Consider the following 16185-nt stretch of genomic DNA (forward strand, 5'->3'; position numbering starts at 1 on the left):
CAAAGAATTGTACTTCTTTGCCTGAATGATGCTATTTGTGGCTTTTATGTATAGTTGGCTGTGAGGAAGGATGAGGGGTATGAGCCTTTATAAAAACGAGTATTAAATGGTTTGTTTGCCTTCAAAAGCAAAATTCGGTAATGTTCAGTAAAGACAACTTAGAAAATGAAAATATTTACAAAAACCCCAGCATTTATTGAGTGGCTACCTGCCAGACACTGTTCTAATAATTAATTGGTATGGATTTACTGGACTAAAAAAAATGAGCAAATTATCTAAAATTCCACCCTTCCAAGATAGAGATAGCTTTTTTTTGACTTGCATTTTTTGTACTAAAGGAGAAATTTGCAGAAAGGCACATGCACATGCTTATATAAATCATTCATTCCAGTGAAATTATAAATAGGAATATTTAGAGCAGTAAGCAGCACAATGACACCATGAGCACATCTCGTGTTTATTTCCAGGAATTAGCCTCCAGTCTGCAATAGTGATTAGTATTCTGACTTGAACCACATAGATGGGTTTTATCTGCATTCAAACTTTATGTAAAGATTGGTTTTTTAAGTTTCTAAACTTTACATAAATAGAATTGCAAAAAATGTACCCTTTTAGAGCTGGCATCTTTTGCTCAACTTTATGTTTGTGGAATTCTATTTTATGTAATCATAGATGATTCATTTTCATTTTTGTAGATTTTGTAGATTCTCCCTTATAGATTATCTACTGTAAATACACATTTAAGTGGTTTCCAGTTTGAACTTTTAGAAATAATGCTGCTTAACAGCCTGTTGTCATTTGCAAATGCACATATTTTACCTGCTATGTATGTGTTTAAGAGTTGGGCCATAGGAAATGGACACACACACACACACACACACACACACACACACACTTAGGAGTTGGGTCATAGGACATGGACAGACATACATGAACATTCAAATAGCATTCAGGTGCTGTTAGATTATTTTCCAAAGTGGTTCTCTATGCCACTGTTAGGGAGAGTTTTTCTTTTTAGCCATTTTTTGAATATATAGTGATTATACTTTGTATATCTTATGATGATCACTGTAATTGAGAATCTTTTATGTATGGATTACTTGGAGATTTTTTTGTGTTGTCTGATTTAGTCTTATCTATTATCTAGTGGGTTGTCAATATTTTTCTGTTAATGCTGTCAGTGTATATTTTTCCAATTTTCTTTTTAAAATGTACATTTGTTTATTGTATGTCTTGTATGTGTGCACACATGCATATATGTGTAGGCCAGAGGTTGATGTTGGGTGTGTTCCTTATTCCCTACCTAATTTTTTGAAACAGGTCTCTCCCTGGGATCTGGAGCCTCACCCATTTGGCCAGACTGATTGGCCAGGAGGTCCACAGATCCACTTGTCTTCACTCTCCCAGTGCTGAATGCAGGCGTACACTGCCAATGTCCTGTTTTGATGTGGGTGCTGGGAATCAAACTCAGGTCCTCATGCTTGTACATCAAGCACCTTATCCACTGGGCCATTTCTCTCCCTAATTATTTTCTTTCTGTACATGTAAATATAAATTTTTGAATATATCTTGGAACCTAGAGATTTTTCTAGAAATGAATTAAATAGATCAAAACAAATAGATCTAAATGAATTAAATAGATCAAATGATCTAAATAGATCTAAATGATCTAAATAGATCTAAATGAATTAAATAGATCAAAACAATTCATTGCTTCAATCCCATTACATGCATTTTTAAAAGTTCAGTACTTGAAAACCTCTTTATCTAAAGCTAATATGTGAGGCACACAGACATGTGTCTTTCTGTCATCACAGAATTCTTTTGGGCTGCAGTGCTCCAGAACCTGTTTTGTTGTGGTTAGAGAGAATTAAATAGGAAAACAAATTCTCTTATGGGTCGTTTGTTCACATATGTCACAGATATGGTAACACGTTGTTTTACTCTCCAGACCTCTCATTGAATAGTTCCTGGCTGTAGCTGGTAGGTTTGCCATGTTTGCATACACAGTCCTGTCTGTCTGTGCTGTCTGTTTATTAATGCCCTTTCACTGTTATAGGAGTAGCTATCCAGATTACAAGGAGGGGGAGGATCCTGATGAGGCTGAGGACTTGTCCTCAGACAGGACCTTGGAATGTGATGATGAAACCATGGAGCTGATACTGCCCTCTGGTAAGAGCATTTGTCAGAATCAAATAGCTTACTGCCAGTGTATTGTAGAAGAGGCATGTCTCCATCAATTACCTGCCATGCAGAGGGAGACAATGTGAAACTTAAAAGTATATTTTGTGTTTTCAAGTACATGTAAATGCTGAAGGTCATTACTTAGCACTAAGTTGGCTGCTTCATTTATAGTGGGCTATTTTTCCTTTCTGTCTCTCTCTCTCTCTCTCTCTCTCTCTCTCTCTCTCTCTCTCTCATATATGTGTATATTGTGTTTTTTTTGTTTCTGTCTCTCTCTCTCTCTCTCTCTCTCTCTCTCTCTCATATATGTGTATACATGTTGGTGTGTGGGTATGTGTGTGTGTGTGTGTGTGTGTGTGTGGAGGCCAGAGGTTGATGTTGCATGTCTTTCTAGTTGTTCTCCATTTTATTTTTTGACAGTCATTCACTCAACCTGGAGCTCAACAGTTCAGCTAGACTACGTGGGCAAGGAGCTCCAAGGATTCACCTCTCTAGTACTGAGTTTACAGATGTACACCAACATGCTTGGCTTTTAACTTGGGTGCTGGGGAATCCAAACTTTACCAACTGAGATCTCTCCAGCCTTTAAGTTGTCTTGTTAATCTTGACTTTACTTTTCCTCCTTTGAACTGATGCCTCTGCGTCTTGTGTTCTCATATTGCTCAGGCTTTGTGTTAGTTACCTTTGCATAGTGTGACTGAGATACATAAACAGCTCTGAGGAGAAGGGTCTTCCTCATGGTTCATGATTTCTGAAGATTTTAGTCCATGGTCACTTATCCCCATGCCTTTCAGCAGAACATGGCAGTGGGAGCATACCATGGAGGAGAGCTGTTTACCTCATGGTAGACAGGAAGCAGAGAGTATGGCAAGGAGGAGTAGGGGTAAAATATCCTCCAAGGACCCGGCTTCAGTGCCCATGCCTTTCAATTAGGTCCTGCCTCCTAAGATTTCTAGCTCCTTCAGCTGGGGACTGTAGTACCAAGGCAACTTAAAGAATGAAGAGTTTATTTGGCTTACAGTTCAGAGTGATGAGTCCATCCTGGTAGGGAAGGCATGGAAGGAGCAGACAGCTGAGCCCTCACCTCTTCAGGCGTAGGAAACAGAGGGAGTGAAATTGCAAATGAGGTAAGGCTGTGAACTCTCAAAGCCCAGCCTCTCCTTCAGCAAGGCTGAACTTCCGAACCCTCTGCAAGCAGTGCCTCCAACTGGGGCCAAGTATTCAAATATTTGGAGCCTATGAGGACATTCTCATTCAAACCATGGGCCCAAAATGAATGTATCAGGAGCGTCTCCTGTTCAGACACAACAGGCTTCCAAGTAGTATGCTGTGTACATAGTTGAATAACAGTGCTTGGTTTGCCTGTCTGTTGTAGAAGCCTGGAGGTTGAATTCTGCCTTCTCTCCGAGGAAATAGGAATAACGGCAGGAATTTATCCCAGGAATGAGAAAATGAAGAACAGTCACGAACCCTGTTGTTTTTTTTCTTCTTGGGAAGAAAGAAGTATGGCGATTAGCTGGTGGCATGGGGGGAGCTGTAAAGTGAAAGGGAAGTGAATGTCGAAATTGTAGTGGGAGTCTAAGAAATGCCTGGTGTTTACCGAGTACATAGCACATTCAGACTTTACACAGAGGCCTGTGAATTCGCTTCTTTTCTCTTCATCTAACGTGAAGCTTTAAGAAAGTGAGTGGTAGGCTCTCATGCCAAACCTCTCTCTCACTTTCCTACACTGCATAGGGGATTCATGGGAATAGTGGAGCAGGAGTGGCTCTCTGCCAGTGAAGATGTCCGATGAGGCGTTCTATCTGGAAAGTACTGCTTTTCTATTTTGCTCTACCTAAGCAGTAAAACACATCACTGCCTAGGTACTGGCAGCTGTCATTAACTCAGAATAATAACTTTCTAACCCATAGAGCAGAAAAAATGTCTTGAAGATAAAGCTTTCCTGTGTGATAAGTTATATGGACTGTATTGTAGCCCACATAATACATAGTGGTAAAAGCATAAATATATGCACAAAAAACACTTCCAGTTTTTTTGTTTGTTTTTTGGTTTTTGAGAAAGGGTCTCCCTTTAGCTCCAGCTGGCCTGGAACTAACTCACTGTGTAGACCAGGCTAGCCTTGAACTCAGACATCTGCCTGTCTCTGCCTCCCAAGTGTTGGGATTAAAGGCATGTGCCACCGGGACTAAACACTTCCAGTTTTTATAGAATGAAAAATACAGTCAGTCCTCTGTACTGTACTCATGGTTTCTGTATCTACAGAGTTAGCCAACTGAAAGTTGAAGGTATTAGGGAAAAATGCATTTCTCTGTCCTAGTCTTCTTGGTATCCCTGAAACAGCATAGCATAGCCCTTGTTTATTAAGCATTTACATTGTGTTGGTATTAAAAGCAGTCTACAAGTGATGTAGTATGTAGGAGAGTGTGTGTAGGCTCTATGTAAGTACTGTACCATTTGTATAAGGGACTTGAGTAGCCTTGGTTTTTAGTGTCTGAGGCAGGGAGTACTGGAACCCAATGTCTTGCAGATAACCAAAGGGTATCTAGATGTTTGTAAGAGGATTTAGCTCCCTGTCTTGGTAACTTCCACTTCTTAACTAGTAAAATAACAACCAACCTTAAGTTAGTTGAGCAAGATAACCCTTACAAAACAGTGCTTGACATGTAGGAACTAATGTTGACTTCCTTTTGCATCTACTTTACTACATTATATTATAAACCTATTAGTAACGATAGGCTTATCCTATTTAAAAAACATGGCCTCTGACTTTCATCTGGACTTGACAGTTTTGAAACTTGGTAAGGAATCCTTAACTATGTAGAGAATGTATTTTCCTAGGGTCATTGAATATTCTAAGGTTTGTCAAAGCCCCAAATAGGTTCTTTGTTTTTGTTTGTTTGTTTGTTTTTGGTCTTTTTAAGACAGGGTCTCCCTGTAGCCCCAGCTGTCCTGGAACTCACTATGTAGACCAGGCTGGCCTTGAACTCACAGAGATCTGCCTGCCTCTGCCTCTGCCTCCTGAGTGCTGGGATTAAAGGCATGCGCCACCAAGAACTTCATTCATTTTCCCATCCTGATGATCGAGCAACTCCGAAATGTCTTTTGAATATTTTTTTCTCTTTATGCGTTTGTCTATGTCATCATTGTCTGTGTCTGTTTCCTGTCTGGTCATCTTTTACCTGGTTTCCATACAAGCACCAGGGACATTCTTTCCAAAACATGGGTATGTTTTCTTTACTCTATATATTTGGGCATCGGGAACCATTGCCTTCAGGGCATCTGAGTTTCTCCAGCTTCTGGTCAATGATATGTGCTTACTTACATACTCATAGACTCCTCCTCTGTGTCTTGTATGCATGGTCGTTCATTGTGTGACACTATTTGGGGGTGTTGAGGGGGTGGTGCTGAACAAATGTCTGCTCATCCAAGGTAGGGAGTCAATGACAGACCACACAGTAAAAATACCATCAAAGTCCAACTTGCTGAACCCATGAGTTTTATTTGGCTTACTTAAAGGAGCAGAAATGACTCAAAGACTGCTGTATCATTAAGTACACCCCATATGGCTGCTGGCTCATGGAATCTGGAAACTTGGAGCTCCTGTACATCCGACAGGGCAGCTCAGCAGGTTGGAGTCTTTTCCAGGCAGCTCTGCTTCTTCCAGGAAGCTCCTCTGGTCTGAGCCTCTCCTAGTATCTCACCTTGTCTGAGAGTGTCTCTCAGCATCTTTACAGTTTATGGATGCCAGGGGAGAGGCCTAGTGAATCTGGTCAGTTTTGAAGGCTTCCCTGAAGCTTTAAGTTGTTTACTTCCTGAGCTTTGCCTCGCCTTAGAACATTCTGTGTCTTAATGACCTTCACTCAAGATGACAGGTTTATCTGGGGGGAAATTACTGCACAGCTGTGATTCCCTCCTGTTTTAAGACCCCTCTTGGATCTCCTCAGGAGAGTCTCCTTGAACCCCTCTTCTTTCAGTTTGCTGCATGATGGAAGTACTCTGCTTCTAGAACACTTGCGTGTTTGTCTGATACTCACTGCCTTATGATTGTCTCACTTGCCTGTCTTCCCCATTACATTTAAAATACACATAGATTTTAAAGTGGCTGCATAGTGATTTCACCTGCTTATGGACTACAGTGTGCATTTAAATACGTGCATACAGTGTAGAGTGATTCAACCAAGATGACTAGCATATTTATCACCTCATATCTATTTTTTAAAGTACTGGGAACATTAATATTCTCCCTATTAGCTATTTTGGAAAGAATTGTCCTCAGCCATACTTACCATGCTGTGCTAAAAACAGTAGAAGTTATTCCTCCTCTCCATCTCACATTACTTTTGAGACAAAGCCTGCCCTTTCTCTTTTGTGATGGTTTGAATAAGAAATGGCCTCCTTATGCTCGTATATTTGAACTTAGTCCCCAGTTAGTGACACTGTTTGCGGAGGTCATGGGGCGTTTAGATCAGGAGTCCTACAGGAGGAAGTATGTCATGAGGGGTGTGCTTTGAGAGTGTGCAGCCTTGCTCCACGTACAGCTTGCTCTGTTCTTTCTGCATGTGGTTGGAGATGAGCTCTCAGCTTTCTGCATAGGCTGCCTGCTGCCTTGCCTCCGTTGCTCCTGTGGACTCTCCCTCTGCAACTGAAAGCCAGAATAAACTCTTTCTTCCATAAGCTGCTTTTGGTTGTGGTATTTTATCACATCAACAGGAAAGTAACTAATAACATCTTTCATCTCAGACACGAAAAAGGGCTAAGTTCGTTGACTGAGGGCAGAAATGACTTTTAAAGGGAAGGTCTGTATCTGTAGTATAAAGGGTGAGCTGAAGCTTTCAGAGACGTAGAACTGCATTGGGTTTTGGAAAATAGAAGAGCTCTGAACAAACATTGAGTTGAAATGCAGTAGCAACATGTGTGATCAGCTGTGATACCTTAAATGTAGATGCTCAGATTGTTTTAGTAAAATTAGCAACTAGGTGATTCCAAAGACAGTAACAAGAACATCCAGGAGAGGGCGCCAGGAGCATTTCTCTAAGATTGTGGTTTGCTTAGTTTCCTTGCATTTCCTTCATTACTCCTCAGTTCATGTGGAGGAAGTTGGTGTGAAAGACTTATTGATGTAGCTGCTGGCTGGCCAGATGAAGCTGCTGTTGTATTTATGAGAAATACATAATTAATCTTCTTAGGAAATTAGAGTTGGGGTTCTCTTTTTCTGGTCTCTAGTATCAGTGGCATGACATCATAAGCATTATATGATGAAAGCTACATGGACAGGTTGTGTGCTTTAGCATGTTACAGAACTAATGTGTTATTGGGCAGTCACACTATGTTTTAAAGAGAATCTGTCCTTCCTGAGGCCTTCCGGCGAGCTGTTTTTATCACTTCCGACTTGGTTCTGATGCCAGGTTCTCACTGTCATTGACACAGCAAGATAGTGTGAAACACTGCTTTCCCTTGTCTTCTGTGAGTCTCAGAAACTAAGGTTTAGTTCCAAATGTTGCTTACAAATATACATAATGATTTACGAATTTGTACGTAACCCAATTACCAATATTACCATTTACTGATTTAGGGCTAATCATCCTTGCAAATCTGGAACGTATTTGACCTGACATTGCAAAGTGGAAATCCCAGTGAATATTGCTGGAATTAGCTATGGGACCTGGATTTAAAGACAGGTCTTTTTCCATCAATTCATCTCACAGAGATGTTCACAGACCCTATTTTTGTGAGTGATTACAAAATCTGTGCATAGGAGCAGAACAAGGTCTCACCATAAAAGCAACTAAAGGAAGAATGGATTTGAAAGCTTATTAATGTAGCTACCACACATTACAATTCAGGAAAACAGATTTCTCCACTTATACTGGCATCTAAAGACTATGGCTTGAATTTGAAGGCTCTATTTGTCTTCACTTGAGTATGATCACAGAACATCACACCTAGGTAGCAAGGAAATACTTTCTAGGCGTTACGCCAGTTACAGAGATGAAAAATGAACTGACAGCATTTTCTTTGCATGTCAATTAAAGATGTGACTCCTAGCAAATACAGCCTTCTACAGCATACATAGTATCTTGTGTTTTTTTTTTTTTTTTTCCAGAAAGAGTTCTGAAGTAAATGGTTTTATTTATGTAAGCCTAAAACTTTTGTAGGGTTTTACCAAGCCATATTTCTTTTATTCATTTTCAGTTGGAGTGGCTTCACGCCTTGTGTATTTGTTAACTATCTTATGTATTTATGTTTGTCTAGAAAGGCATTTGATTGCTTATATCCTAATTAATATATTTGAAAAGTACAGCTCATTTTATTCATAAGCCCACAGGTGATGCTGATGCTCTTGTGTGGGGCTGCCTTGTTTTCCCTGTGGTAGTATTGAAGGAGCACCTTTTGAAAGCCATTGCTGTGATGGAGCCTAGAGAGTGCCATCTCTGAAGCCTGCCTCTTTTAGTTTCATCTGCTCTGACGCCAGTACATGGGGATTGGGACATTTTCCTGTAAAGGGCTAGGGAGCAATAATTTAGGCTTTGTGTGCATTCTGTCTCTGTAGCAACTGTGTGGGTCTGCTCTGTTAGCACATAAACAGCTGGAGAGAATTCCTATATAGGTGAGTATGGCTGTGTTCAGTAAAGCTGACAGACTGGTTGAATAGATTTGGACCTGGAGCTGAAGTTTGTTACCCCTCTGTCATATCAGATGTGGCTCACCCTTAAATAGGAACTTCAAATTGTTCCTCTAATAAATATCTTTACCACCTCAGGTTTTTATAACTCTAGTTATAGAAGTTCCTAACTTTGTATGGTCAATAACTTTATCTCGTACTTGTCTTATGTGTGGTCTTTATTCTTTTTTAAAAAATGGATTGTTATTGTGTGGTGTGTGTGTGTGTGTGTGTGTGTGTGTGTGTGTACATGCATGTGTGTGCTCTTGTGTACTTGTGCCATGGCATGTGTGAAGGTCAGCCAACAGCTCTGTTGGATCAGATCTCTCTATCCACCTTTATGTAGTTTCTGGGAATTGAACTCAGGTCAGCAGGCTTGCCTTGCATGCTCTTGCACCCACAGAGTCATCCCACTGACCCTTTCCTCTTTCTTCTGAGTGTTGTGATGCAGTTGATGGATCTGTGAGATGATATAACAACTATATATTATAATGACATCAAAATACATTAGAAATTAAAATTAAGGATTGTTTCTCAAAGCTTGATGACTCACTGTTTCGCTGGATTTTTCTAAATAAGCGAAGTCTATAGAAAGAATTTAGCATAATCTTTTTAAAGTACATCAGTTAGTTTCCATCACTGGGGCGGGGGTCTCGGCTTCAGTACTTCTGGCAGTTTGGCCTAGATAACACTGTGGTTGGTGGTCTGCCGGGTGTGCTTTAAGACGTTCAGTAGCATCTCTGTCCTCCAGCCACTAGATGCCAGGAGCACGCCACTAAAACAATCAGAAAAATTCACAGCAAGTGCCACATGTCCCTGTGGGGTTAAAAAAAAAAAAAAAATCACTGCTGTTGGAGAAGCACTGGAATAGAAAATTTAGCAAAAGGGAAGATAGTTTCATTTCTGATCGGCCCCCAAGTGTGGAATGTGGTCCATCATCAGAGCTAGTCTCTGATTAATCTTTCTGTTAGGGATTTTTAGCCTTTAATTATTTATTTTCTCAGTACTGTTCTTTCTTTAGTAGGTAAAACACTGTCCTGGATCCATCTATTTTCCTGTTAGATTTCTTAAGGTACCATTAAAGGTCTAATTTGGGAATCCTTTGCTTTATAGTTCTTTCTTTAAGGAACTGTCCAATTAAGTGTTTAAATATTGTTGTTTCAAAAAATAGGTGCCAGAGTGGGTCATCGTTCCTTGATGAGATACTACAAACAACGATTTGGCATACAAAGAGCTGTGGCAGTTGCTAGAAATCAGAAGGCTGTGGGCAGGGTACTTCGGCAGTACCGAGCCCTAGGGTGGACTGGCAGCACAGGTATGTTGATGCTCATACCTACGGACCAGCCCGAGATCGCATACTTACTTCTCAAGGAGGCATGGGTGATGTCCTTAGTGATCCTCTCCAGGGTAAGCCCGAAGTCTTTGCTCTGGGGCTTCCATTACTTCTTAATACTTTATGGCAATAAGCTAAAGGCTTTGTGACTTAAAAACTTAATGTTCCTGGCCCAGTAACTTAATGCACATCCTGAACATTTTCAGAAGATAATAGTAAAAGAATTAGTAATCATCACAAACTGAAACTACCCTGGAGGCAACACAGAAATTAAATAGTATCATTGTGGGTTGTAGCTTGAGAGGTGGAGTCTAGCATGCCATGTGTGATCTCATGTTATCATAGACTCTGATGTGATGAACATTAGCAAATCTAAGCTTCTCTTTGCTCATTTATACAATGGAAATAATTAGTAGGACCTACCTTAGCCGTTAGAAGGTTGACTGTTGTAATGCATGTGTGATACAGTGTTTACCCATAGTACAGGCTGGTTGTCAGTCCTTTTTGGCAGTTTTTTCCTTGGAAATAGATTCAGATGAGTGAAGCTGACAGTTGAAATTACTAAGCTTTCAAACCTCATGAGTGTGCTACCTCTTAGGTGTGTGCTGTATAAAGCCGGTCTTCCTTGCTCTTCCTCATTGCCTTTCTGTTGGCCTGGCCTGCAAAGCTCGGGTGCCTAAAAACCACTGGAAACACCTCTGTGCTTAAAAGTTCTGGTATGCAACTCTGGGGTGCACATAACCCCCCGAGGTCCATTGCTTAGTACTCCCAAGTTAGCATCTCTCTTTAAGTATAAAGACCCACTTACCACAAACTAACTTGTAAATTCTCTACAAAAATTTGGCTCTCTCTGACTACAAATAAAAGACTTTTGCCTCATTTCTTACCCTCCTTCCAATCACAGGAGCAGCTCTTGTGCGGGAGCGGGACATGCAGTATGTCCAAAGGATGAAGTCGAAATGGATGCTGAAGACAGGGATGAAGAACAATGCCACCAAACAGATGCATTTTAGGGCCCAAGTGAGGTTCTAGAGGGTGAGATTGATAGGTATATCCGTTGCTGGACTTTTCCTTTTTTGAGGACCAGTGGAAGCCAGTCTGTGGGATAGATCTTTGCTGCTACTTCATTTGTTCTGATCTAATAAAATACACTCAGATCATACTGGTTTTCAGATGTCATTTTTGAGTAGTGTTTACAGCTTTTAAGTGGCGACAGGTTTGTTGGACTCCACCTACGTTACTGCTTGACGGTTGCTTTATTGCCTCAGCTTTCAAATGCTTTCTGGCTGTCAGCATAATGTAGGGAACATAAATGATTTGTCTCTTCTAAAATTAGTTTAAATTTCAGAATGACTTGTCATAGCATGTCACTGGGACTTGTGTCAGGGGCTTTGAGGCTTATGCAGGAGCAAAACTGAATGTCACTCATTGACATGTTTGGCTTAGGAAGTGGTCCATCTCCCTGGGCACTTTGATGAAATGCAGACAGAAGGAGAGAGCATGTTAATGGCTTGCTCTGAAGGTTTTTTGTCATTGTTTTGTTTTCTAAATAAGGGAGAAGAATGACAGTGCCAGCACTCAGACACAGTTTTTCGGACCTCCTTTACAGGAGTAGTTGGGAGGAAAATTAAGGCTAAGTGTTTAGATAATTACTTTTAAAAAATTACCTCACAGTTAAATCTCTGAAGAGCTTCTCAACATAGCTTGCTCTTCTCCACACAAGTTGCAGGAGCCCCTGCTGGCCTGGCTGATGGTTCTGGGGTTGGGCAGTAAAAGCAATCAGCCACCTTGCTGATGTGTTCTTTCTGCCTTGTGCATCATAAATTTCTTTTGTACTGAGTGTGAACACATTTTATGAATCCCCATTGAAAGGTGTAGTAGTGTTGCTATTTCATAGACTCGGAATTTCAGTAACTTTTTAAAGGAGATATCAGACAGAAGCCTGAGATCCTGCTTAGTGCTTGTTTAGTTTTTTCAGACAGGGTCTCTGTAGCCTCAGTTGGCCTGGAACTTGCTAAGTAGACCAGGCTGGCCTCGCTCTCCCAGAGATCCACTTGCCCCTGCCTCCTGAGTGCCGGGGAAACGCGTGCATTACCAATGCCCAGCTTGCTCAGTGTTCTTAATGTTGTCACACATTTGTGCTGTGTCTTCTGCATCATCCCCTCAGAGAAGGTAGAGCAGTAAAAGTATACGCAACTCTTAAATTTGTAGCCACTGTGAAAAAAACCCTAAATCTAGAAATACTCATAAAAATCTGTATTACTGCATGAAAGAGAACACCTTTCCATACTTAGAATGTAAAAACAGATATTTGACGGATATTTGGCTATTTGTGGATTCTTTTTTTTGGTCTTTTTGAGTCAGGGTCTCCCTTCCTGGAACTCACTATGTAGACCAGGCTGGCCTTGAAGTCACAGAGATCTGCCTGGCTCTGCCTTCCAAGTGCTGGGATTAAAGACGTGCACCACCATGCCCAGCTGTTTGTGGGTTCTTAATTGTTTATCTCTTTTCCTCTACCTTTATTATCATTTCTAATCCTTTGACATAATTTATATGTAGGAGTCCAAGTAAGAGCTGTGTTGTGCACATCAGTAGACAAATGAAATGCAGATTTAGAGAGCTGTGTACATACTTTGAAGAATATGTCATTTATTTCAGACTCAATTGAAATTGGTACATTATTTTGATACTAAAATTGGTGCAGATTTAGATTTAATTAGCTTGTTAACATTTGAGTATTAAAGTGATAATGTACTGGTCAGTTGTGGGACAGACTATACTCTAGCCTGTTCCTGTTTTCCCCAGTCTCCCTCCCCATCAGCAGTTGTGATCGTGTGACTAAATGTGGGCCAGTGGTGTGTACAGAGACTGCAAGTTCAGTTTATGGCAGATTAACCCTAGACAAGCTAACTTGCTATGTTCTGCCTCTTTTTGCCCATAAACTTAAAATACCATCGTCATCCGTACAGATAGGGACAATGACTCAGGGGATGGCAGAACAACAACCCGGAAGGAACTGTGGATCTCCACAGGATCGTGGAGTGGAGTGCTGCTAACCATGGTTGTCCGGATTGCTGTTAATCTGGGGAAAGTGAAGCTGTGCTAATAGTGAAGCAAAGCTGAGACGTTTCCATCACTTCCTAGCTTGCACTGATAGGAAAGCCCTACAGTATTGCTAACACAATGCAAATTTGTTTACGATACAATTGTGTGCTGGATAGCTTTAGTGTCAACTTGACACACCTGGGTTGAGGGTGCCTTAAGTGGGGAATTGCTTTCATTGGACTGGCCTGTGGCCATGTCCATGGGGCACCTTCTTGATTGTTGACTGATGTGGGAGGGCCCAGCCCACTGTGGGTGGTGCCACCCCTGGGCAGGTGGGCCTGTGTTGCATTAGAAAGCAGGCTGACCGGGGAGGCAGCCAGTAAGCAGAATTACTCCATGGCCTGGGATCAAGCTTCTGCCTCCAGGTTCCTGCCCTGAGTTCCTGCCCTTGGGCTCCCTGATGAACTGTGACCCAGGAGATGTATGCCAAATAAACCCTTTCCTCCCCAAGCTGGTATTGGTCAGGGTGTTTTGTCACAGCAATGGAGAAACAAACTAGGACAAATTGGCAGTACCTGTTTCTTCCCACTTGATTGTTCTCAAGCTGAGGTGGCTAAACTGCAGAACTGGGTTTGGGGAAAGCAGGGAATAAGCACCTCCTAACACTTGGGACTTTCTTAGGGCAGCATTTCCATTGTCTGATTTTCATTGCTTTTCAGGACAGTACAGACAAAGGTATTTAATCTCGTAGCAACCTCAAGATTGCTCTCTCATTCTTTGACTTCTCTGCTAGAGAGGTAGGTCTGTTTCTTTTTCTTTTGATAGGCTGGATCTGGTTACTCTTATAATTAATAAAATTAATAAAATTAAGTGATGCTTCTGGTTCCCAACAATAGTCATGAAAAGCAACTCAGCTTTGACTTGGCTTCCTTGAACTCCACCATACAGAAGTCTGAGGACCCAAGGAGTTAGTGTGTGGAGTCTGAGGCCAGGTGAAAACACTACATGTAGGTCCTTGGGTTGATAGTCCCAGATGATGTCTGTTAACAGCTAGCACTAACTGCCTGAATCTGAGAACATGCACTTGTGTGTCAAGCTGTTGAGCCTTCACATAACTAGTCCCCAATTTCTCAGTGCAATCTTAAGAGCCAAGCCCGAACTCCCTGTGAACTCTTCAAATTGTTGACCCATGAAATTGATGTCTGTAGTAGCACAGTTGCTTTATACTACTGAATTTACACACCAGTTACTGGAACACGTACACAATTTTTTTGCATTCTACTTACTACCTTGGAGTGTCTCTGTCAATGTGTTTCTAAGGACCAAGACTACATTATAGCATCTCATTTAATCACCTTTAAGTAGATACAATTCATGATTTACAGCCAAGGAATCTTAGGTCTTACTGCGTGTAGTCACTATTCTCTCCTGTGCTAAAGAATGAGCCTCCTGGACTCACAAAATGTTAGAATGTAATAACACATGGGACTGATCACCACTCTCTATCTCTTATCCTTGCATTATGGTTACATAGAAGAATCTGTGCTCTGGATGGTATTAGATAACTTGTATTTGACAGAGCAAGAAACATTTCTTCAACTGTGTATTGTTTGCTAAACACTTATTTTGGAAGCTGCTCACAAATTTTTATTTTTTAGTAAGAATGTTTTAGAGGAACTAAAGAAGATAAATTAACATATACCTATATTTAATAAACAATATAAAAAATCCAAATGGTGTTTCTTCAATCTGCAACATTCGTTTCATTGAGTAAGGATTCCAAATCCTGAATTATTGTATTCCTTATATTTTATTATTAATCACATCTGATAGTCCAGTCTCAAGAACCATTTTCACCTGGGATAATGTGTCCCACATGCTGGCCTGCTCCAGTTTCCTGCTTCTATATAAAGCCTCTGCAAATGTGGAGATTAAGATTCTATAAGCAAAAGATTTTACATTTTCCAAAGAGGTCTTTGTTTTAGCGCTTGAGAGTGAAATCATGAAGCCCACAGCAAGTAGAGGGCATGGAGTGTGAAGCTTGCAGCAAGCAGAGGGCGTGGAGTGTAAAGCTTGCAGCAAGCAGAGGGTGTGGAGTGTGAAGCCTGCAGCAAGTACAGAAACTTGGATAATGTAGAAATTTATTCTCCATGTTCGTCTTGAAATTGGGGGTGGGGTTCTTAGAAATTTGAGTGTGTGTGTGAGAGAAAATTCAGTAACAAAGCTAAAACAGCTTAGTTGCTATACGAGTCTTTAATAAACAGTTTCGTGATCAAATTGGGAAATGAATCGTAGTTAAGCTACAGACTGCATTTATAACTGCAGTTATAAATGGGTTATGCTTTTTTTTTTTACTCAGATTCTCCATGCTTTTTAAAGTATTGAGGCCTCTTTGTTTTTAGTTGGTTGCATCTATTGACATATACTGTATTACAAATTAAAACAAAATTTTAAAATGTTTATTCATTTAGAAATAAAATGAGGGCTGGGGATGTAGATCTCAGCAGAGTGTCTAGCATGTGTGAAGCCTGGTTCAGTCCTAGCAGTGCATACATTGGGCATGGTAGCTCATGCTTGTAATCTCAGCACTCTTCAGATGGAGGCAAGAGGATCAGGAGTTCAAGGTTATTCTCAAGTCTACAGCCAGCCAAGGATACATGAGATCCTGTCTCAAAAAAAAAGTAAAAGTATTTGTTAACAGTGTATTTTCATGAAAAATAGCTATTACCTGACACTGTGTGAGATGAGTGATATTAGATTGCTTTAATCTGTTTTGTGTTGCTATAACAGAATGCCAGACTGAAGAATTTGTAAATCTCTCAGAGCTCTGGAGGACCAAGAAGTTAAATATTAAGGTGCTAGCATCTAGCGTCTGGCAAGGACTGTCTTGCATGGTATAAATGAAAGACCAAGAGACTGCCAAGCCTGCTTTTATAACAAAGGAACTCTTAAAAATGGC

The 16185-nt window shown here is 40.7% G+C and overlaps 1 protein-coding gene across 1 annotated transcript in view; it reads left to right on the forward strand.

The window, feature by feature from the left end:
* The window catches only part of Znf622 (zinc finger protein 622), a 16252-nt gene extending 4909 nt beyond the window's left edge, over positions 1-11343 (forward strand). The window contains exons 4-6 of the mRNA XM_008821768.3: positions 2060-2172; positions 10020-10163; positions 11086-11343. Of these exons, the coding sequence (XP_008819990.1) occupies positions 2060-2172; positions 10020-10163; positions 11086-11213 (385 nt within the window). The 3' untranslated portion in view covers positions 11214-11343. The remainder of the gene's footprint in view (positions 1-2059; positions 2173-10019; positions 10164-11085) is intronic.
* Positions 11344-16185: the final 4842 nt, after the last annotated feature.

The sequence above is a fragment of the Nannospalax galili genome, unplaced genomic scaffold, assembly GCF_000622305.1.
Source record: "Nannospalax galili isolate Female #2095 unplaced genomic scaffold, S.galili_v1.0 scaffold207, whole genome shotgun sequence".
NCBI classification, from domain to species: Eukaryota; Metazoa; Chordata; class Mammalia; order Rodentia; family Spalacidae; genus Nannospalax; species Nannospalax galili.